The sequence below is a fragment of the Crinia signifera genome, chromosome 4, assembly GCF_055691185.1.
Source record: "Crinia signifera chromosome 4, ASM5569118v1, whole genome shotgun sequence".
In the NCBI taxonomy this organism is placed as follows: Eukaryota; Metazoa; Chordata; class Amphibia; order Anura; family Myobatrachidae; genus Crinia; species Crinia signifera.
In genome coordinates this window covers 191,225,052-191,249,943 of record NC_139220.1, presented here as the reverse complement: position 1 = coordinate 191,249,943, position 24,892 = coordinate 191,225,052, and the positions used below count along the sequence as shown (strand labels likewise).

The 24,892-nt window shown below is 42.9% G+C and overlaps 1 protein-coding gene across 2 annotated transcripts in view; it reads left to right on the top strand.

The window, feature by feature from the left end:
- FLNC (filamin C) overlaps positions 1-24,892 on the top strand; it is a 76,156-nt gene that overhangs the window by 34,422 nt on the left and 16,842 nt on the right. For both annotated transcript variants that reach the window (XM_083183272.1, XM_083183271.1), the window contains exons 5-24: positions 3,357-3,475; positions 4,370-4,447; positions 4,694-4,856; positions 5,114-5,314; positions 11,423-11,560; positions 12,903-13,029; positions 14,272-14,408; positions 14,562-14,755; positions 17,224-17,337; positions 17,556-17,699; positions 17,883-18,006; positions 18,173-18,333; positions 18,602-18,692; positions 19,657-19,826; positions 20,003-20,120; positions 20,251-20,513; positions 22,682-23,279; positions 23,453-23,626; positions 24,371-24,533; positions 24,631-24,791. In XM_083183272.1, the coding sequence (XP_083039398.1) occupies positions 3,357-3,475; positions 4,370-4,447; positions 4,694-4,856; positions 5,114-5,314; positions 11,423-11,560; positions 12,903-13,029; positions 14,272-14,408; positions 14,562-14,755; positions 17,224-17,337; positions 17,556-17,699; positions 17,883-18,006; positions 18,173-18,333; positions 18,602-18,692; positions 19,657-19,826; positions 20,003-20,120; positions 20,251-20,513; positions 22,682-23,279; positions 23,453-23,626; positions 24,371-24,533; positions 24,631-24,791 (3,438 nt within the window). The remainder of the gene's footprint in view (positions 1-3,356; positions 3,476-4,369; positions 4,448-4,693; positions 4,857-5,113; positions 5,315-11,422; positions 11,561-12,902; positions 13,030-14,271; positions 14,409-14,561; positions 14,756-17,223; positions 17,338-17,555; positions 17,700-17,882; positions 18,007-18,172; positions 18,334-18,601; positions 18,693-19,656; positions 19,827-20,002; positions 20,121-20,250; positions 20,514-22,681; positions 23,280-23,452; positions 23,627-24,370; positions 24,534-24,630; positions 24,792-24,892) is intronic.

Below are 24,892 nucleotides of genomic sequence, written 5' to 3'. Positions count from 1 at the left end.
ACATCTGCATTTGGCTTTCCTTTGTGATACGGAGAAGAGGATCCTTGTATCAAAAGGAGGGAAGTCCGGGGTATTATACATTACCACGTCTATACGGAGAAGAGGACCGTCCCTTTATCTACAGGGATGTACTCTTCTTTATAGGGCGCCACTGGGAGGAACACCTTTACTTTGCCTGTATTTGTTCTGTTTTTTGATATTAAGGGATATCATCTAGGTGTACCTTCCCGCAGGCTGCCTAGGCGCACAGAGGGACCCTTCTTCACTCTTTTTGTATTCATTATATATTGTAACTACAAAGTTTTTGGGTGAACAATGAACTATTTTTGGAAACATAGGGGGACATTTACCAAAATGGATTCGTAGAAAAAAGGTGTATTCGTAGGGAGAAATACACCTTTTTTTTACGAATTTGTATTTTCGGGATTTACAATCCCAAAAATACAACAATTCGTAGTCCTAAAGATGGAACATTCGTATTTGTAGTTACAAATACGAATGTCTACACCATCGATAGGATACGACAGAAATCACCATTCAAAAGAATGGTGGTTTCTGATTTACTAAGCAGCCGTACTGACAATACGGCTGCTTAGTGGTGTGAAACACCCACGCAAATACGACAGGAAAATAGAACACCATTTTCCTGTTCTATTTGCGTTTTAGCCTGCACGGATCAGTCAGATCCGTGCAGGCTGCAGTGTAAAAAAATAGAAAAAATAAATAAATTTAAAAAAAAAACGGCGTGGGGTCCCCCCCACAGCCGAAACCAGCACCAGGCTGAAGGAGCCGGGGCCGGTAATTAAAAATCAGGGAGCCCGACAAATAGGGGTTCCCCGATTTTTAACAACCAGCCCCAGGCTCCAGGTCCGGGGCTGGTTCCCAAAATACGGGGGACAAAATGAGTAGGGGTCCCCCGTATTTTAAGAACCAGCCCCAGGCACAACCAGCCGGCAGGGTAATGTCACAGCCGGGGGACACTTATAATATAAGGTCCCGCGGCCAAAACATTCTCCCTACCGACCAGTCAGCCTGGCCAGGGGCCCTGGGGGAGTGGGGACCCCCCCAATAAAGGGGTCCCCCCCCTCCAGGACTTACCTGACCAGGCTGAAGCCTGGTGCTGTCCCCGGTGACCCTGGAGCGGTGGTCACCGGGCTGATGGTATTGTGTAAAAAATAGATAAACCATTGTTTTTTACTGTGGCACTACAAGTGCCAGCAAGCCTCCCCAGCAAGCTGGGACTTGGAGAACCACAAGTCCCAGCCTGCTGGGCATTAAAGGGCCCGCTGGCACTTGTAGTTCTACAGTTAAAAAAATAGTGCACAAAACACACTGACACACTTTTAAAATAAAACTTTATTACACACAAAGCCCACACATACTGATACTTACCTATCTTCTTCCCATAGGTCGCCCTGATGTCCTGTGTCGTCTTCGGGATCCATGTCGACGTCCTTCTTCATGTCGACGTCGCTGTCGGCGATGGTGTCCCCGTCCGGATCCGAAGAAATCCATTTGGGAAGCTGTGGAAGGAAACCATACTCACCTGTCCCAGCGCGACGTAGTCCAGGTAAGGGTCTTTGCAAAAAAACAAACCGACAGCCCCGAAACCAAACCGGACTCTGACGGAGACGCACGTGTGTTTATTTACATCGTGCGGCTCCGCCTCCCGAATGCCGCTATTGGCCGCCTTGCGGCCTAGCGGCTCCTGATTGGCCGCTAGGCCGCAAGGCGGCCAATAGCGGCATTCGGGAGGCGGAGCCGCACGATGTAAACACACCGTGTGTCTCCGTCGTGTCCGGTTTGGTTTCGGGGCTGTCGGTTTGTTTTTTTGCAAAGACCCTTACCTGGACTACGTCGCGCTGGGACAGGTGAGTATGGTTTCCTTCCACAGCTTCCCAAATGGATTTCTTCGGATCCGGACGGGGACACCATCGCCGACAGCGACGTCGACATGAAGAAGGACGTCGACATGGATCCCGAAGACGACACAGGACATCAGGGCGACCTATGGGAAGAAGATAGGTAAGTATCAGTATGTGTGGGCTTTGTGTGTAATAAAGTTTTATTTTAAAAGTGTGTCAGTGTGTTTTGTGCACTATTTTTTTAACTGTAGAACTACAAGTGCCAGCGGGCCCTTTAATGCCCAGCAGGCTGGGACTTGTGGTTCTCCAAGTCCCAGCTTGCTGGGGAGGCTTGCTGGCACTTGTAGTGCCACAGTAAAAAACAATGGTTTATCTATTTTTTACACAATACCATCAGCCCGGTGACCACCGCTCCAGGGTCACCGGGGACAGCACCAGGCTTCAGCCTGGTCAGGTAAGTCCTGGAGGGGGGGGACCCCTTTATTGGGGGGGTCCCCACTCCCCCAGGGCCCCTGGCCAGGCTGACTGGTCGGTAGGGAGAATGTTTTGGCCGCGGGACCTTATATTATAAGTGTCCCCCGGCTGTGACATTACCCTGCCGGCTGGTTGTGCCTGGGGCTGGTTCTTAAAATACGGGGGACCCCTACTCATTTTGTCCCCCGTATTTTGGGAACCAGCCCCGGACCTGGAGCCTGGGGCTGGTTGTTAAAAATCGGGGAACCCCTATTTGTCGGGCTCCCTGATTTTTAATTACCGGCCCCGGCTCCTTCAGCCTGGTGCTGGTTTCGGCTGTGGGGGGGACCCCACGCCGTTTTTTTTTTTATTTATTTATTTTTCTATTTTTTTTTACACCTTGCAGCCTGCACGGATCTGACTTGATCCGTGCAGACTGCTAGAAATAATTCGTATTAGCGGCCGTATATACGGCCGCTAATACGAATCATTACACCATCGGAGGGTTACAAAGCAGTCGTATCTGACTGCTTTGTAAATCCCCCTCCGGAACACGACTTTGCATACGACTTAAACAGTCGTATGCAGTCGTAGGGAAACAACCAATACGAAAAACTAGGTTTTTCATATTGGTAAATTTCCCCCATATTGTGCAACTTTGTATTATATTATTTGATATCATGTTTAGCATAGTCATCATGGGGCATTGTGAGTTCCTGCATCTAGATACCTCTAGGGATGGTCCTCATTTTGGACATAAGTATGTAAGGTGTAGTGCACATTTTATTCTGTTAGTTGTAATGGAAAGTGCTGGATCTATTCAATTTAACCACCTATACCAGGATAGTCCCCTAAAAGTGATTTACATTATCCATTTTATGTTATTAAAAACACAACATATGACGGTTCTGAGAGCATAACTACTTAACGTAACTAGTAGTTCATACAATGTTCCTTTCTCCCAAGTTCCTGGGTTCTTCACTTTTAGGTTGTGTGTTGCAGTTTAATAATTATTGCACACTATCCTATTCTTAACAGGTATTGAGCCTCAAGGAAACATGGTTTTGAAGCCCGCCTTTTTCACAGTGGAGACCATTGATGCCGGCCTTGGAGAAGTGCTGGTATTTGTTGAAGATCCTGAAGGACATACTGAAGAGGTGAAAATTCAGTTTACTAGTATGAAGCCATTGGGTCTCCCTGGAACAAATTGAACTAATACTACTGAGCTCTTCTTGCTCATGAAATATATACTACTGAAAAAGCTGGGATACTAACAATATAAGTCTTCCAGTAATAAAGAATATATAGGTAACATCTGTATTCTAGGAAAAGCTGAACTTGGTATCTATGAAATGTTATAATTTATTACAAAATGGTTTTCCACAGGTGTTATCTTCTTATATTAATTCCATGTCTAGTTTACTGGAAACAGTAGGAATAGTGTAACTTAGGGCGAGATGTACTAAAGGGAAAATGCGGTAAAACCCCCGTTTTACCGCATTTTCCTATGTACTAAAACCCGTTCGCAGCGGTTTCGCAGGGCAGGGTATCGCCACCTTTGGGTGGCGATACCCTATAGAAGCCTATGGGCTTCTTTTCGCCACCCGCCGCGTCGCCACAACCCCGCCGCCTCGCCGACCCCCCCTTTCCCCCCTCCCTTGGGCTTACCTTCTTGCAGGTCCTCCTGGACCCCGGAAGGTAAGCCCTTCCTCCCCCTAGCAACGCAGCCGGACGTCCTTCCGGCTGCAGGGGGAGGAGGAAGCGCCGGGGACAGCTTGCTTAGCTGTCCCCGGCGTGAAAGCTGCAGAAGCCGGCTGGGAGGTGACGGAGCCCCCCCGCAGACCACAGTACAGGTATCGCGGGGGGGCTCCGTCACCGCATCGCGATGCCAGCCGCATATGTTAGTACATATGCGGCGGCATCGCGGCGGGGGGGGCGCGAAGGGCGGCGATGTATTTTAATACATCCCGCCCTAAGTGTTAAAATCAGCTCAGCAGCTCGGTTCAGCAGTTGAAACACTGCTATATCACTTACTTTTCCTTTACTTTCAGGCCAAAGTTATCCCCAACAATGATAAGAACAGAACTTACTCGGTCAGCTATGTGCCAAAGGTGGCAGGTCTTCACAAGGTGAGCATCACACAACCGTCACCTGCCCAGAGGGTTTACTCACTATTCCCTTGGTGTAGAATGTACAATATATGCATGTATATGCCCAGTGTTCAAGCAGTTAAGCATGTACCAAATCTTTTTCCCTAAATAATGTTTCTATGTACGTCTCTACAACAACAAAATGTATTCTAGCCTCGCTTATTTATATATAGAACATGACCAGCGACTGTATTCACATTCATAACCTCTTCCTGTATTACATAGGTCACAGTCTTATTTGCTGGTCAGAACATCAATAAAAGTCCATTTAATGTTAATGTTGCTATGGCCCTTGGAGATGCTAATAAAGTGACAGCACGAGGACCTGGTCTGGAACCTGTGGGGAATGTCGCCAACAAGCCAACCTACTTTGATATCTATACAGCAGGTAATGGTCACTTCAGTTGCTAATACAAATATTCAATGGACAGGACTTTACAGCTTGAAAGCAGTTACATGAGTGGATGATAGAACAGGGAGGAAACGGGTGTAAGTAGCAGAGTACAGGGTACTAGTACCAAAAATGCTTTAATACATACATATCAATATAAAGTATAGGCAAGGTTGACGCATATAATTCCTTTTGCCTCTAACTGTTTTGTCACAGCAGAATCTAATATACAGATTCTTGTCTTATATCGACAGGTGCCGGTTCCGGTGATGTTGGGGTGGTTATTGTTGATCCCCAGAATCGACAGGACACAGTGGAAGTTGTTCTTGAAGATAAAGGTGATAGCATCTATCGCTGTACCTACAGGCCCAACATGGAAGGACCTCACAAGGTCTTCATTACCTTCGCTGGAACGCAGATTCCCAAGTGTCCTTATGTTGTTAACATTTCAGAGGGTGAGATTACCATCACTGATATTTGTGCTTATTTTGTCTGCATCCATGTCCTGTGTGCAGTCTCACTACCATTGTACAGTATCTTATGTATGTTTTATTATGTAATTCATGTCTCAAACATTATGTTCCTTCATTCTACATATAATTATGTCTTGTTGTTGTCAGTATTCCCTTTGTCATGGTCTCTCCATCTCACAACATCGATATCACGGCTGTAACTAGGGGTCTGCAACTGGGACAAGGCTCCGTGGCCAGGACCATCACCTCCCCACAGACCTTGTTACTGGCTAGCAGGGTGCCTTTAACTGCCAGTTGTGCTGCAGCTGTGCCACCCTTAGGGGGTATTCAATCTGGTGCCACTATTTCCGACGTGGGAAATAGCAGCAGCTCCCTATTAAATGCTGTAATTAATGACAGCATTCATGAGGGATCACAGCAGAACGGGCCCGACTTCAGAAGCTGTATGGCCTGTTCTGCCGATAACGGCCGTGGATTGACGTTATCCAGGCCGCAGATCGACAATCCACGGCCGTTTTTAGCGGCCACGCCCCCTTTGCGCCGAGCGTCAGGTGGAACATTAAATCCCGCCTGTTGTTCTGCGGTCGATCTGACCGCAAACGGGCCTGGATCACGGCTGTCGGCGGGGATCGACAGCCATGATCCCACATTGAATGCCCCCCTTAGCGTCCTTTGGATGATATGGGCAGGCACTCCTCAATGTTTATTGCTGCCTGTATCATCTTCAAGACTCTCTAGGCACTGCTGCAGTTCTAGGTACCAGCATGCCCATCCCCTATACACAGCATCATGATGTCCAGTGCAAAGGGCAGGACATGCACAGGGTGCTCAGAGCCCTTGTTATGGTGCCGATTGATCTAACCATTCATCAACCACATTTTGTCTCTAGTTCATGCTTATGATGGACACTACTACCAATGGAATCATGGCTTTCTAATTATAGTTGTTGCATTAGGTTAGTGATATAAGCACCGATGATGGTTCATAGTGTCCATAACTAACATTTTCTCTTTGGTACACTATGTTTTATTAAAGCTAAGTTAGAACCCCTATACCACTATATTTTTTTTAAAGCTAAGCTAATTATGCACTGTACAGGTGTACTCTTAACTTATGGTAATGGTAGGAACAAATGATCAGGTCAACAGTTACTCCATGAATTAAGTGATTGAAGAATAATTTTCCTCCGAAACATTCTAAATTTACTCATCAAACAAAGACAGTAAGATATCCATATTCTATCTATTCCTCTCCACTCATTATTAGCCAGAATACAGAGACTCAACATATAAGTGTTATTGAGACAAATGTATTAAGCCCGGAGAGGAGATAAAATTGAAGGTGATAATGCTCCAGTCAATCAGCCCCGAACTGTCGAGCTGTAGACTGGGTTTAAAAAAATAACATTTAGGGGCTGGTTGACATTTGCATTATCACCTTCAATGTGATCTCCTCTCCAGGCTTAATACATCCTTCCCATTGTGCATTCATATTTCTGTGTCATATGCCTCCTAATATATATTTACATGCACATAGCTCCCAGGGCGATTTTGGCTGAAACTTGAGTTGGTTGAGGTTAGGCACAGCCTGTACCCTTTTACAGCTGCCGATAATGATAATGATAATATAGCAGTAGCGCACGCAGGGGGGGGGGGGTGTTTCTGAGGGTCCCCTCTTTCCATGGGTACAAGAATTTTAAAAATCGGCCCTTGGGAACCAGAGATATCTGACTTCAAAGCAGTGGACCCCATCCAAGCCTGTTAATTGCTCTTCCCAGTCAGATATTTCAGTTTCTATCTGATTTAGAGTTTTTCTGAGGGTATATTCCAAAAGCTGGGACTCTCTCCCTTTGATGCACACTAGTAATTTGTCTCTACTGTGCCCAGAACCAGAGAACTCAGCCTTCCAGCAGCTGGTTACTGCTCCAGCTCCACACTCCTGGTATGTAGTTTTATATACTCGTTGGCAGATTGCTCTGCCTCCTGAACTCTGATCCCCTAGTCCCCAATACCATTTGGTACTGTAAGTGGGATTCTCTAGTTTTTAATTCCATTAAATGCTAAGAAATCTAGTTCCGGGAACTGGAGATATCTGCAGTCAAGCAAGCTGTCCTCCCACCAGAAAATGATGAATAATAAGCCCAGTCCACTATACACCCCTCCTCTGCATATTAAACATCCTCTACCACCCTGGAAGTTATGTATCAGGGCCCCTTCATTCAGCCCAATGCCCCCTTCTCCCACCCCATCTCCCACTATCCGTGCAGTAAAGGGGTAATTAGTGGAAATTAGTGATCCAGGCCCTACATGCTCAGCGGTTATTATAGCACTCATAGCACTCATAGCACCCACCACCACTACCGCTGGAGGATAGGTAGGGGCCCCAATACATTGCTATGCCCAGGGGTCTACACTGCTGTTATGTATGTATATATATATATATATATATATATATATATATATATGTATATTATTATTATTTATATACATTTGGTCTATCTATAATACTTTAACTGACCGGCTTATACTGGGTCACCTAAGTGTCCATCTGCGTGCTTTGCTCCGCCCCTCTCTGGAAACCCCCTTCTGAAAATCCTGCGTTTGCCCCTGTATAGAGCTGCACATGCCTAAAACATTCACCTGTGATCTTTATGTAAAACACTTGGTTCACACGTGTAATAGTTATTTGTTTAGAATAGTGCCCATCGCACATTATTAGCATCACCGATAAATTGTTGTTTTCTGTCCATGAACGTTTGTAGTCATTAGTGTAAGCTGTCATTTTATTTTCTGCATTGACCCATAATAGCATTTTTGAGATATCTTGCCAGTGATTTCACAGGTATGAGAGAAGTTGTAGATATTTCCTATTATTTAGCATGGGCCGCTGCATGTCTAAATGGTGTTGTCTGCCATTGTATAAATGTAAATGTCCCTGTGCTTGTATCATTGGTTACCACTTTCGATCAATGTGTTTCTGCAATTTCTGCATAACTGTCTTTGCTTTAAGTGACCTTTTCTCCCCGTGTTTCTTTGCTTTCCCAATAGCTGCTGTCTTGCCATTGGCACCCAGCACCCCTCCCCTTCAGGTCACCCCTCAGGCCATTGCCACTCCGCCTCCTGAAAAGGCTAAGAAAGTGGCCCCCCCACCTCCACCCAAACCTAAACCACGCAAGTCAAGTTAGTATGGCCTGAGCATGGCCTGCCAAGAGTGAGAGGGTACAGCCTTGGCATGGCTTGCCCAGATAAAGCAGGCTCAGCCTGTGCATGGACATCTTATTGTCAGCAAGTGTTAGAATAAGAAACATGTCCATGTGTAATCCTGCACGGTATAAGCATGGCCTGTCCTGTAGCAGTACCTGCATACGGCTTTTTAGAAGTTAGTTAGTCAATGGCACTGAATTTCTTAAATGAATGGCATCATATGTAGAGTTGTGTGAGCACAGCACTGTGTATATGGACATTGCTCAGTGTGAACAGAACCTGTCCTGCATGTAACACTACTTACTGACTACTAAAGCTGCCCATACACGCTGCGATCCCGGCGTGCGTTGTGGGCTTAAATAGCATCCATCACATCGCATTGCATGCCTTGTGCATGCCTTGTACATGCAATGCAATGCGATGTGATGAAAAGCAAGTACAAAAAGTATGTGCAGCACTTACCACAGCCATGGTACCTGCACCCTGCTGATCCGTGTTACCCAGCTGTACTTGTTGTTGACATGACATTACTTCAGATTCGCTCCTTGATAAAGGTCCTGCTGTTGGACCGAAACGTCTGGGCTGTTTCTGTTGATATACTATTATGATGAACTTATAAGAAATAAATATCCCAAATTGGATTTTATCAAAAGTTCACTGACTTTGATTATTGTGGAGAGTGCGTATTTCTCTGATAGAGAACCTTGGACACATATATATATATATATATATATATATATATATATATATATATATATATAAAAAGTCCCGGTATGGATGTCACTCAGAGAATAATTTCAAAGAAAAATACGCGACAACTGTGGTGTGTCCATGCAGGAGTGCCGGACAAAATTGTTTCATATATATATATATATATACTGCAATGAAGACAGCGTCACTCCGGGACTTCAGTGAAACAAACAAATTTTACTGCATCGCGTCTACGGCGTTTCGGGCATTGCCCGTCATCAGGACAGTTACACTATATACTATATAGTTATATATATATGTAATACATATATTGTAGTAAATAACTCAACAGTTGTAATTAAACTACAAGTAAAGTACATCTTAAACATTGCCGTAGGTGCACTTATTGCTTATTGCTATTTGTTTCTTTCCTGGGTATATAGAACTTATTAAATCATGTACTGTATTCGTATTTAAGAAACCTTGATGGGGTTTTCGATATTATCACAGGACACTTAATGGCTGTAGAGCTATAGATTCTTGCTATACTTCCCACATTTATCCAGGCAAAAGCAAGACAAAAGTATTCCAACCCCAATATGACAAATGTCTATCCTAATCCTCCTAATCACTAACCAAAAGCTCCCTCATTCACCTGTAGCCTGTAGGCAATAGTTGCCTACCATCATGCATCCTGCAGGAGGCTCCGGTTTTTGACATAAATCTCCTGCGGTCTGGCATTGTACTTCTAATCTCCTTGGATTCTACAGATTCGGCCAGGGGTGCTGCTATTGGGTTTATTTACAAGGACAGTGATTTGCTTTAATCATTGTGATTTGCTGTAGCTGCTCAGGAGTCCCTGCTGACTATTCTCATTATGCCCCCTTTGGGAATTTCTGACAGGAGAGACACACACACACATGGCAACATATGATTGGTCACACAGGGTCTCCTTATCTGTGCTGGTGTGCACTGATCTATAGCATGCTGCTGCTTCTGTTGCTAGTATTGAGTCACTTAGGAGAAGATTTTTTGTTAGTCATTTTTCATTGAGCATCTGGTGTTACTACTGATTTGACTAATGATATACAGTAATATTATGGAAAACAACACATCCAATAAATATAGGTATTGCCTACAAGTTGCAGACAGTCCTTTGTTCACAATATAATAACATTTACTACACCGAAAACATGCTTAGGGGTGAATTCATACAAGGTCAAATTGCATTTATTGTATACTGTACTGATTGAAGAGAAAATAAATACAGTATCACTACGAATATATAGTTTTAGTATATATATATATATATTATATATATATATATATTGTTATTGTTACTATCTCATAGCAAGAAGCATTTAAGCATAGAACCACCCACATGTTGAACTAGACACGCCATTTGTGGTGAGTGTGACACGCCCCCTCCACGGCACACTGCGCTTCACATCGTGCATTCTACTGTACTCTCTCTGATTCTTATAAAATTAAGCTGTAATCATTTCCAAAATATTGATTATATTGGAAAGTATATCGTTATCTATCTTAGGAGTTCCAAAGTCTGAAGAATTTTCTCATTTTAATCATCTTTATAGGTACTAGGGAAACGCTAATAAAATTGAGCAGAAACATGGTTAAGCTATGTATGTATATGTTTATTTAGTTGTACATATATGTATACAGATAGGTTATTCAACTTTTTCGAGTATATGAATAACCCTCTTCCAAAATACACGTTCTTCTAACCCAATGTTTTACATATTCTGCAAAGGATTGTATTTGTAGATTGTAGCACTGGAATCTTATAAAACAGGATTCAGTGATTGTCCAAATACTAAATGATGAATTGCATCCCTACTTAGGGAATAATCAAGAAGAGAGCAACGGTCTGTTTGTCTGCTGTTTGCACTTGCATGTAGCTTCTAGCTCTCAGTGTAAACAATGCATATTCATGATACAGTCATATGAGCACACATTGTTCAACATGTTTGGAATATTCATTGTAATTTAGGGCTTAATGTCTATTCCTGAAAAGTTCTTCTGCTACATGCCAGCTTTCCAGGATAGCACTGTGTGTGTGTATATGATTGTTGTGCAAATGATTGTGGTATATGTCTCCATATTTGTCTAGTGTATAGCTGGTGGCTTTCTCTTTATTTGTTTAATTTTGAACTAGAGCATCTTACGTCTTTTGCAGCATGTAACCCTAATGCCTGCAGAGCTTCTGGCCGGGGGCTGCAGCCCAAAGGTGTCCGTGTGAAGGAAGTGGCTGACTTCAAGGTATTCACCAAAGGAGCAGGAAGTGGAGAACTTAAAGTCTCAGTAAAAGGACCCAGTAAGTAGAGATCAATACATTTAACTTTTAAAATGAAGCACATGTAGGACATTAACAAAGATTTATTTTTAAAAGTGCAGCAATTACAGACATCATACGGATTATATGATAATATACTGAAATGCAAATGTAACAATAAAAAATTGATAGAAATGGCATCATCATGTTTACTATGGCACATGCCTTACCATGGACTGAGCCATGTCAAATTCATCCTACTATTAAACCTGGCCCTCCAGTGCTAGATCCAATGTAAACGTGGACATAAATACAATATCTAGCAGTGTCAGACTGGAGTGTGGTTCAACAGATCTACAGTAAAAAGTACATCCCCAAGTAGTTCACCTGCAAAAAGTTGATAGGGTCAAAAGGTTGACAAAGAATAAGTAGACAGTAGAAAAAGTTGACAAACACAAAAATGGCCGAAACAAGTTTAGTTAGTTTTCTTTTTTTTTTCATTTTATATGTTTCGCCATATCTGAGCCAAATTATTGGAAATGTATACCTGTGAGGTCTCGCTTACTCAGCTACTGCTGAACTCAAAATAAGTTACTATTCGGCAGTTGTAGTCTATGTGGATGATATGTAAATGCTAAAAACGGAAAAATATTATTAAAAAACTTTGCCACGTCGACCGTTTGAACCTGTCGACCTATCTAAGTTTTACCTGTCAACCTTTTGACCCTTTCATGTTGACCATTTTGGGTTGACCTATTGACTGGCTATGTTTTTACTGTAGATCTATCTGTACTATGCTGGGCCCAAGTGTAAAGTAAAGTCAGTTTTCCGTCTCACTGTAGGGTTGACATGGTATAGATGCAAACGGAGCATTGGTTACTGTAATCCAGTGGTTCCCAAACTGTGTGCCGTGGCTCCCTGGGGTGCCGCGGTACACTTGCAGGGGTGCCCCGGGTTGTTGGTCCAGGACCAATTGAAATTATTTATGGACAAATCCAGTGCTGGTGGCTGCCAATCATAAATATGTGTACAATCAGAAGCAAATCATGTCCTTTGCCACATAACTGAACCTAAGAAGCATATATAAACCCAATCTACTTAATTTTATATATTATTTGGGGGGCCTAGGGGTGCCGTGGAAAAATTCTGATACTCTAAGGTGCCATGATTTGAAAAAGATTGGGAACCCCTGCTGTAATCACTACTCTGAGTGCAGGGAAATAATATATTATTCTCAGAAAGCTACCTATTGAACAGGGAACCGGAGAACCCCAAAATGACAACGAAACTGAAAAAAATGATAAATAGTCAGCTTAATATTGTGTTTTAGTGATAGCCTCTGATGAAAGTGTCTCACATAACCTGTACCTTTCCTGATTATCAGAGGGCACAGAGGAACCAGTGAAAGTCCGTGATGTTGGAAATGGTGTGTACGAATGTGACTATTACCCAATAGTGCCAGGAAAATATACTGTAACAATCACGTGGGGTGGACACGCCATCCCAAGAAGGTGAGCATGAATATAGACTGGCTTCATGTGCCTCCTTTCTGTGCCTCACTTGGACTGGGGCAGAATATCTGATGAAAAAGGTATAGAATGGTACTATATATCACAGAGCGTTATCACCAGGGTCAACCACTGTATTTGCATAGACTTTACATTTTGTATATGTTTATGATATATTTAATTTATAACTCCAATTTTGGGTTATAACAGAAAAAGCCATACATATCTCAGAAGGCTTTCCTGGCATTTAAGGTGTAACTCCAAAAAATTCCTCAGGGAACTGTGAAATAACCTATGTATGCAGCAGACCAGGAAAGGAATTTCACCACATTGATTTGGCCAACGGTACAGCTGCATTTATAGACATCGGAAGCAGCGCACTGATATTCTTACGCTGCGAGGAGGAACGGGCATACCACTATTTGCAGGGTGGGTTCCGATTGACTCGCAAGGGTGCGACTTCGCATCTGAATGAATCAACCAGACTAACCCCCCATAGTACACACACGTATAATCCTGTCCTGTTCTCATAAGTGCTTTGTGACATTATGTAAAGAACACACAAGTTTTGGAAAGGTACGATCTTGCAATAAATGGAGCCGCAATTCTGGTCTTTTTTTTTTATGTATTCTTTTTTTTTTTGTCTAATTATATTTCAAACTAATGGGGGTATGCAATGTGCCGCCGCTATTTCCAATGTGGGAAATAGCAGCAGCTCCCTATTCAATGCTGTCATTAACGACAGCATTGATGCAGGATGACGGCAGAACGGGCCCGACTTCAGAAGCTTTCGGGCCCAGTGGATTGTCGTTATCCAGACCGCAGATCGACAATCCACGGCCGTTTTTGTGGCGACGCCCCCTTTGCACCCATCGGCAGGCAGGACATTGAATCCCGTCTGTCGTCATGCAGTCGATCTGACTGCAAACGGGCCTGGATCACGGCTGTCGGCAGGGATCGACAGCCGTGATCCCACATTGCATACCCCCCAAAATGTCTTCTTATATAATTCATGACAACATCACCCCTAAATGTGCCCAAGTTCCAATGTTCACAAATTTATGTTCACTATATCAATTAGTTGTGCACATTACGCTGTGCTATGTAATTTGAATGCCCAAAGTTGTATTTTACTACTCTCTATACTCTTTACCAATCTTTACTGCATTCTTACTTTATGTATTACCTTTCATTGCTTCTGATATATTATTTTAATTTTCATTTAACCTTTCAATTTATACACAGCCCATTTGAAGTTATTATCAGCCCTGAAGTAGGAGTTCAAAAAGTGCGAGCATGGGGTCCTGGTCTTGAGACGGGCATGGTGGGCAAATCAGCTGATTTTGTGGTGGAAGCTATAGGCACAGAAGTTGGAACACTTGGTAAGATTCTCTCAGTGACAAATACTGTACAACACGGATTTCATTTTAAAATATAAAAAAGCAAGATCGCAAGCAAATCACCATATGTCATACATCACTGTACATTGAACTTGTTTGTAAAAATAATTCTCATCCCTGATTTGTACCCCACAGGCTTTTCCATTGAGGGCCCCTCACAGGCAAAGATTGAGTGTGATGACAAGGGAGATGGATCATGTGATGTTCGCTATTGGCCCACTGAGCCCGGGGAGTATGCTGTGCATGTGATCTGTGATGATGAGGATATCAAGGATAGTCCCTTCATTGCTCATATTCTACCCGCTAGCAACAAAGGCTTCCCAGAAAAGGTAATAGTCAAGTAATAATATGTTCTGTGGGTGAAATGTTCTGAATTAGTAGGTAGACCAACTTTAAACATATAGGAGCATCTAGTGTAAATGACAAATAACCAGTGACAGAACAAAACAAATGAAGGGATAAGCTAAGGTGTGCATTGAGACAATGTGGAATGCGATAACATTACAGGGTGTGTTTGTAAAAGGATAGGAGTTGGTTAGTTGATACTTTGGGGGAAATTTACTAAGATGTGTATTCTACTTCACATGGGATGTTGCTATGGGCAACCAATCAGATAATGTCTACTATCTTCTAGAGCATAGGTCTTCAACCTGTGGCCCTCCAGATATTGTGGAACTACATGTCCGAGCATGCCCTGAGGTTTTTTGGCATGCTCTTATAGGAAAAAATGTGGCAATGCATGTTGGGACATGTAGTTTCACAACATCTGGAGGGCCACAGGTTGAAGACCCATGTTCCAGAGGGTGCTAAATAAATAAGAAGTAGATTCTGATTGGTTGTCCATTGCTACATCCCATGTGAAGTAGAATACACATCTTAGTAAATTTCCCCCTTTATCTCTCTGTTTTGTCCTTCCTTCTCTGGAAAATAGTTGTGAGGCACAAATAGTGAACAGTTATCTTTCTGTTCATAGCTGGTATACAAATCAAGTCTAGATGCTGACTTGAAATGGCTATGGGACCCTCCATACAGCAAGAAAAACCCCTTAGACTAATGTATCCCCTCATTTGAACCCCCTTGATCTGAATTCAGTAATCTTGCTTTGCCTTCTCTGTAACTTGCAATGCATGGCAATGTGGGCTGCACCAGTGTGCCTACCCTGTAACTTGCAATGCATGGCAATGTGGGCTGCACCAGTGTGCCTACCCTGTAACTTGCAATGCATGGCAATGTGGGCTGCACCAGTGTGCCTACCCTGTAACTTGCAATGCATGGCAATGTGGGCTGCACCAGTGTGCCTTCCCTGTAACCTGCAATGCATGGCAATGTGGGCTGCACCAGTGTGCCTGCCCTGTAACTTGCAGTGCATGGCAATGTGGGCTGCACCAGTGTGCCTGCCCTGTAACTTGCAGTGCATGGCAATGTGGGCTGCACCAGTGTGCCTGCCCTGTAACTTGCATATAGCCTGTACATTATCATGAGATAAAATGCTGTCCATAGTCATGATAAGTCATATAGCATCACCTACAGGCAATTTGTAGCTGTCACACATCAAATAATGTGCTACATAATGTACCCTTTACTTTAAGGACGTTTCAAAAATGAATATTTCAACAGTATATTAGTACCGCGAACAGGAGATTCCCATTCACTATAATCATATTTAATATTGGGCCTGTTCAGGCCTGTTCACTAGGCTGAGTACTGTATGTTCGCAGCCTAGCAAATAGGTAAACTCCGATCAAACGCCCGCCTCTCCCTGGCACACGAATCCCTACATTTCCATACGAGGGGATGTGTATGCTTACACATCCCCTCGCATGCAGCCACATGGTTGAAAAATCCTTTGATGGTCACTGACCATCAAATTATTTTCTCTCCTGTTCACAAATTAAAGCAATTCTAGACTGACTTTTATTTCCGACGGAGATGGACAAAAAAGGGTACGGTGCTGACACCATGTGATGTCAGCCGCCCATCCCGGCAGTCATCGACCCACCTGCATTCCCAGGGGAACGCCTGGTATTTTCATGGGGATGCCCATAACATGCTGGGTGTTCACCTGCACCAGCCCCCTGTCCGCCCCCTTCCCACCCCTGACAGTGCAAACTCCTTGGTGAGTGTAATACTCACCAAAGCCGCTCGCACAGGGGTCTGCACATGTGTAGATTCACTAATTCGCAGACCGCCACCATCGGAAATGGGGCTGATCAAACCCGAATCAGGCCCATAATCTGTATAAATGGCAATTTGATGATGTATTTTTTCATTTAGTATAAAACATAACCCACACACAAACCAAACTGTGGATTATTAGGGATATCAGAGGCCACCTTGGAGTTCCGTTACAGTCACCTTGCTCTCATGTCACTGGTATCCTTGTCTCTCCGAACAGCTGTTCTTTTATAAGTTGATGAGGGAGGGTGAGGAGGACACATTTGTCTAACTGGACTCTGACCTTTGTAGGATCCTTTTGATAATCCCTTGTTCCTTTCTAAACATATTTTATATGACTGGAAAACTATTACTAGCATCAAAGGAGCACAGAACATCTCTGACATATGAACATGGATACTGACGGGGGCAATGGTGGGGGCATCCTGTCAGGAGGAAAGAGATAACACTACTTTGGCTTATTGAAAAAATAGATAGGGCTCTTTGCAAGAAATGATGACATGAGTAGGTAGGATGAAGGTGAACGAGGGTTTATTTGTAGAAAAAAATGCAGATCCGGCTTATTGTACAATTACAGGAAGTGCACACAGAAGCCAAACATTCTTGTTTCATCTCTCTCCAGGTTAAAGCATTTGGGCCAGGTCTAGAACCCACAGGCTGCATAGTAGAACACCCTGCTGAATTCACTATTGATGCTCGTGCTGCTGGAACTGCTGAACTGAAGATCTATGCACAGGTAACTGAACATTATCATAGAAATGCACAATATAGTACACAATATATGAATATAAAGCAGTTGGCTGCAAGTGTGTATGTGTTTGGATTTTTAAGTATTGGACAAAAATTATTCTGGATGGTAAGGAATTTATGATGTGTGAATAATTATGTTTCTTTAAAGTAAAAGCACATGAAATATATTTGATAAAGACATCTTTGTCTTGTCTGTCCATTCAGGATGCAGAGGGAACACCCATTGACATCAAGATTAAAGACAATGGAGATAATACATATGTGTGTGTTTATGTACCGACCAAGCCAATCAAACACACTATCATCATCTCATGGGGAGGAGTTAACATCCCTAACAGCCCGTACCGGGTGAGTGATATCTCTGGTGCACTGGTTGGTGCGTTTAATACAGTAATATGTGGCAACTGTTTTTCAGTGTTTGATTATTGTGTACTGCATACATTCTATTCAATATTGAAACATATTTATTATGTACAGTAAATTGTGCAGTCTGCGTTGACATTTTCTAATGCATTTTATTATTCATTTAAGGTGTCAGTGGGTGAGGGCAGCCACCCCAACAAAGTTAAAGTTTATGGACCCGGTGTAGAAAAGACAGGTTTAAAAGCCAATGAGCCAACTTATTTCACTGTAGACTGCAGTGAGGCAGGACAAGGTAAGGCTCTGCTTAGTAGGATATATATATATATATATATATCCTATATATAGGACATTGCATGGTCATTGTCATGGAATAACACGGTGTGTGAACAGGTTATTATAGCAGAATACTTTTATTATATTGATATCACTTAGACTGCATTGCTTTCTTTTGCCTACAGGGGATGTCAGCATCGGCATTAAATGCGCACCTGGCGTGGTGGGACCAGCAGAAGCAGATATTGACTTTGACATCATTAAGAATGATAATGATACTTTCACAGTGAAATACACTCCACCTGGTGCTGGGAAATATACCATCATGGTGCTATTCGCTGACCAGGTGCGGTACTACAGAGCTAGCACAAATAAATTCCATGATTTAACAGCGAAAACAGCTAAATCCAGACACAGATACATTACTTAAAAAAGCCTTTTCATTTATTTATTTTTGGGGGGATTTATGGCAATCGCTGCATGTGCATTTTTAGAAATCCTCTTCTAAGGAAGCAATACAGCAACATGACATGTGAACACTTACTTTTGTCTCCTGAGTCCTTTCTACTGATAGACTATATAAGTGTAATCATTTATATATTTTTTTACCACAGGAAATACCCATCAGCCCCTTCCGGGTTAAGGTGGATCCATCACATGATGCCAGCAAAGTACGAGCAGAGGGTCCAGGACTCAACCGCACAGGTAAGAGTTGGATTATCGATAGTTAAATACAACTGAGCACTGTTATGATCACCACCGCAAAGTTTCCTTTAACTGAAACGTAATTCCTTTCATGTATAGAAACTTTATGACAAACTGTGAGAAAGGAAAATGGGTGGAACGGTGGGGGTTAGTCAGACCTGATCGCTGGGCTGCCAATTTACAGAGCCCTGCTGTCAGTTAATCGCCAGAGTTAAATCCCGCCAGCTTTCAAAAATTTCACAGCCCTGCAATGAGCTGTAAATCCATTCGCAAATGCTCACCATGAAATGATGTTTTATTGTGTGCCGTCTGTGCGCAGCCCTGGACCTACTCCGGTGCGATAAAAAACAGACTGATCAGGGCCGGAGCTGACATCACACACCCTCCCTGAAAACGCCTGGGCATGCCTGTGTTTTACCTGACACTCCCAGTAAATGGCTGGGTGACACCCACAAATGCTGGCTTCCTGTCAATCAACTTGCCTAGGGCAGCTGTTAAAGAGATGCTGGATTTCATCACAGGATGGCTCCCTGTATGCGTACTGTGAGCCAAATGCATGCGCAGTCATTTGATAATTGCTAGGCCTGCAAATGCGACCAGGATTGAATAGCCCCCCTATGTTTGTTTACAATGTGCTACATAATAACACGCTGTTGGAGCTAATATAAATCATTGTTACAATTTCTTTTGGTGAATTCAGGCTTAGTGTTTAGTGATATAGCATAATCCTTCACATCATACCTTCATAATTATCCTACAGTAAAGCGAACACGTAAGGAAAATGTAGCAGGTAACTTAAACTTTACCGCTCCTTGAATGCAGAAGAGTTGGGATAATCAGTACTGTGAGGGCGCCACCAGCAATGCCTTCCTTATTGTGTCTTCTTAGTTTGGAAACATTTTTCAGCTAATGCCATGTGTAGGGGTAGAAAATAAAACATTCTCATCTCTTTCTTGTTATCCAGGAGTGGAGGTCGGAAAGCCCACCCACTTCACAGTGTACACTAAGGGTGCTGGAAAAGCAAAACTGGATGTTCAGTTCACTGGCTCTATAAAGGGTGAAGCTGTGCAAGATTTTGAAATAATTGATAACCATGACTACTCGTTCACTGTGAAGTATACAGCCATTCAGCAGGTATAGTCAATATAATATGTGTATTTTTATTTCATGAAACACATTAGTATTTATGGATTGATTATTATTGTAATGATATTGCAGTTACTAGTCATTGTTTCTAGGTATACTTGCAGTAAATTTGGTAAAATTGTCGTTGAATTTATGTTACTCATTATTCTTGTCTTTTTCTACAGGGTAACATAACTGTCTCTGTAACATATGGAGGGGATCCCATCCCTAAGAGCCCCTTTATTGTCAATGTGGCTCCTCCTCTTGACCTGGGAAAGGTTAAAGTTCAAGGACTTAACAACAGTGAGTAGCAGCTTGTATTGCAGTTCCCTCTCAGCCTGCATTCTGAGAGGTGCATCCCAGACATGTACTTGTGCATGCCACCTCTCTCTGGTATATTTAGTACATCAGTCATTTTGCTTTCTCTTCACAGAAGTGGATGTTGGGAAGGATCAGGAGTTCTCCATTAACACCAGTGGGGCTGGAGGTCAGGGGAAGGTGGACGTGAAGATAACATCCCCCTCACGCCGTCCAATTCCCTGCAAGGTGGAGACTGGAGTCACCAGTGAGATTCACACAGTAAAATACATGCCCCCTGAGGAAGGACCATACAAGGTGGACATCAGTTATGATGGGCATCCTGTGCCAGGAAGCCCATTCTCAGTGGAGGCAGTAATGCCCCCTGATCCTTCCAAGGTACAGAAAGTCAGGAATGATTGTGCTTATGGTTTCTTTTCCTTTCACTTTTCATTGTTGTTTTTTTCCCCTCAAATCTCTGTTGTTCTTTGTTATACTGTTTCCTGTATAAGATGACTTCATTCTGCAGGTCCCATCAGTGTGGTGTTTCTGTTTTGGTATTTCCTTGTATCCCAGCTCTCTGCACTTCTGCTTTTTCCACACAATATAACTAATATGTGTCACGTGTCGCTGCTGTTATACCTCAAGGCATCATTCATATTGGTTTCAGTCCCTCTCCCCTTCTCTCTGTCTTCCCCAGTCCTGGCACAGGCAGAGTTTTCAGCCATGTGTTTCTCATTGCTGTATGTGCAAGATGCAGGGTGAGTGTCAGGTCGGATCAGCCAAAGAGGAGGAGATATATATCTGTGTTTAAATAAACCCTTAGCTTGGATTTGCAAACAGGCCCTGGGGAAACATCAGACCCAGCAGTGGAGGACATCCACCCCATGCAAATTACATATCATTTACTATATTTTCTACAGGCTATTGCTTTTTGCTGCTTAGTGTGACAGAGCAACACAGAAATATTAGTTAGTGTAACAGTCCGTGAGACAATAGGAGTGAGCTATCCTCTGTCAAGGGGAAAAATCTGATGCAGCAGGGGAAGAGGTTACTGAATGGAAGTGCACTTACATACAGTACTGTGCTGTCGGATAAAGGTACTAAACATAAAAAGAACATCTCTAATAAACAGAAAGCCTTTTACACATAGAATAAAGATGGTAAAGATGTGACAAAAACATATGGCCTGGAAGATGACATTACTACATAGCAGAGAAACACCTCGTCCAAGTCATTACTGGAAACAGCTCATTCTGCTTTATTACTTTATAAGAGTTCTTATTTCCTTGCATTATGGGGGAGGGCATGTGCCTTATGTCATTTATGTATTAATACTGCTTAATTGTTATGTAACTTTGTATTTTAGTAGACAATATACTGTATGGCCTGATTAGGGTTACCACCACTCGGCCGGGATTACTCCGGAGAGTCTGGTGATTAAAACCGGAGGGGTGGCGCTCCCGGATTATACAATAACTGCTGGACTGTCCAAAATAATCCTGGGTGGGTGGTAACCATAGGCCTGATACAGAGGTGCATGCAAATCACACAATGTTTCAGTGTTTACGTAGTTGAGTGATTATTAGCCACTGAGCATGTACAAAACCTGAAAGCCTCATATGGCACATGTGTTACCCAGAGTGTGTTACCCAGAGTACACACAAATGCCCTGTTCTATACAGCTCATATAGGGTGAGAAACGGTGTGTACATAAAAATATGCTGTTGTTTACGGCTCAGATAGGATCAGATATAGGGCCAGATTCTCTAAGCTTGGAGAGTGATAAACAGCCAGCAGAACAGCTCCTGTCTGACATTTTTCAAATGCAGTCTGTGACATGGCAGGTAGGAGCTGGTTGGCTGGCTGTTTATCCCTCTCCAATTTATCACTTTTGAAGCTTAGAGAATCTGGCCCATAGAGCAGGAAACCGATAGGCAGTGTCTGGGAGTGAAGTGATATGGAGGTTTCACAGGTGTGTCAGTAAAAGCAATTGCACTCCCAAATGCATAGCCCCTTCCAAAAAGGCCAGATGGAGAAACAGCGCCTGCATTAGGGCAGATGTATGTGTTTATTGTGCACTCATTAGTGTCCTGATGGTGGTGGTGTCATCGCATGCACAGGTGTTAAAAGTGTGAGCCTCAGGGCTTGAACACTAAGGAGCACAATAGTACACAAGGTGTATTTTCATATTATCACACCCGCTGCTTTGGAAATAGACTTCAGTAGTGGACACTGCTGAAACCCCCTGTAGTAGTTTTTTCTTATTTATGATGTTTATGTCTGTATCACAGAATTATGAAGGGTAAAATATGATCTTCCACATGCTACGGAAATGTGATAACATGAAAGGAATGGGCGTAACTTGTGCAGCTGATAACTATTCAATTAAGAGCGCCACCAGCTTACAATCAGACTAGGCAGAAAGTCTTTATGCTCCTGGACAATTGTCAGATGTCAATGTAATGGTAGAAAGCTACTAAGTACATTAATGCACAGCCTATAAACAAAATAATCATGGTATAATTAATAATCATTATTTTTCTTTTTCAATCTTTCTTTTTTAGGTCCGTGCCTATGGACCTGGCCTGAAAGGTGGGTTTGTAGGTAAGCCGGCTCCATTTGCAATTGACACCAAAGGAGCTGGTACAGGAGGTCTTGGTCTGACAGTAGAAGGACCATGTGAGGCTAAGATTGAGTGCCAGGATAATGGAGATGGATCCTGTTCAGTTTCATACTTACCAACAGAACCAGGAGAGTATTCTATCAACATCTTATTTGCCGAGGCACACATTCCTGGCTCACCCTTCAAGGCTGACATCAGGCCTGTATTTGACCCAAGCAAAGTGACAGCCAGTGGGCCTGGCCTAGAAAGAGGAAAAGCTGGCGAGGTGGCCACCTTTACTGTGGACTGCTCCAAAGCTGGTGATGCTGAGCTCACCATTGAGATTCTATCAGATTCGGGAGCTAAAGCTGAAGTTTTGATTCAGAACAACAGTGATGGGACCTATAGTATTACCTACATCCCATCATGCCCTGGTGCTTACACAATAACCATCAAATATGGAGGACATGCAGTACCCAAATTCCCTGTCCGGGTAAATGTAGAACCAGCTGTGGACACCAGTGGAGTGAAGGTTTTCGGCTCAGGAGTAGAACCCAGAGGTTAGTAAGAAGGGCAAGAAAATGACTAGGCTATATCTTACAGATAATTAAAAAAACAGGGCTGGTGATTTTAAGATATATTAAAAATCACTGTAGACTAGCCACTGAATGATGTGCCTGATACATAATGAATGTAATATATACAGTATTATTCTCTCTCTCCCTTCTTTCAGGTGTACTGCGTGAGGTTACCACAGAATTTACGGTGGATGCCCGCTCTTTAACCAAGACTGGGGGCAGTCATGTGACCACCCGTATCATCAGCCCTTCAGGCGCTGTAACTGACAGCTTGATAGCTGACAATGGGGATGGCACATATCATGTGCAATACACAGCATATGAGGATGGTAAGCTCCATGCATAATATTTATACCAAGCTATATAACTATATGAAGGAGATTTAGATCATGCTGGTAGCTCGGTATTTCAATGCATTGCATTATTAGGTTTAATGTAACATATTGGCAATTGTGTACATTGGCTTGCCACATCATCATTGTAAAGGTGCATATAAACCTGGACATCCATGAGGTATGCAGTTTTCACCAGTTTAAAAAAAATTCCTGAGAGTGGGATGTACTTATATATGGCAATACATTCTGCCACACTTTGCAGTGATACGTTCTCTATTGTGCTAATAAATGTACAGGATAAAAAGGGCCTAATTCAATACTGATCACATAAGCAATCAGTAGCACAGTATCCTGATAATCGGGAAACAGTGCAGTACTGTACCTGTTCTGTGCTAGTACAGAAGGGATCCTGTGAGCACATCTCAAATATGTGAACACATTTACCTATCCCGAGGACAAGAACCGCGCTGCATTTGCAGTTTCCTTGGCCTTGCAATACCCCCATATCTTGAGTAAGGTCAGACTTCCTCAGGCTTGCAGTCTCAAATGTTTGATGGTCGCAATATTCATCCCAACTGTGAACACTTCAAAGTTTTAGCATTTGCTAAAATTATAAATATGGAAAATATTAGGCAAATCTTATGCCTCAATACTAGGTCAACTGACAACTATAATTATACTATTGCTATAATGTTATTCTGAGTGGACATTGTTTCGTTTGTCCCCTTTGGACCACAGGAGTTCATTTGGTTGAGGTTCTATATGATGAAGTTCCAGTGCCTAAGAGCCCATTCCGTGTCACTGTTACTGAGGGCTGTGATCCATCCCGTGTACGAGCATACGGCCCGGGGCTAGAAGGTGGATTGCTTAACAAGTCTAATCGCTTCACTGTTGAAACCAGGTAAGAGTGTGGAGTATAGTGGCAGAATGTGTAGTACACTCACCTGTGTCCTGTCATAGCATTATCTGCATCAATTTCTCCATTTTTTTGAATACAGGGGAGCTGGAACAGGAGGTCTTGGCCTTGCAATTGAAGGACCCTCTGAAGCAAAAATGTCATGTAAAGACAATAAAGATGGCAGCTGTAGTGTGGAGTACATCCCTTTCACGCCAGGAGAGTATGATGTTAATATCACTTTTGGAGGTCGACCAATCCCAGGTAAAGCAAATACAGTCCATTTTTGTGAAACGCACACAATAGCCTACCTTCTCCAGATGTACATGCAATGATACCACATTGTGGACTGATGTGTAATTACT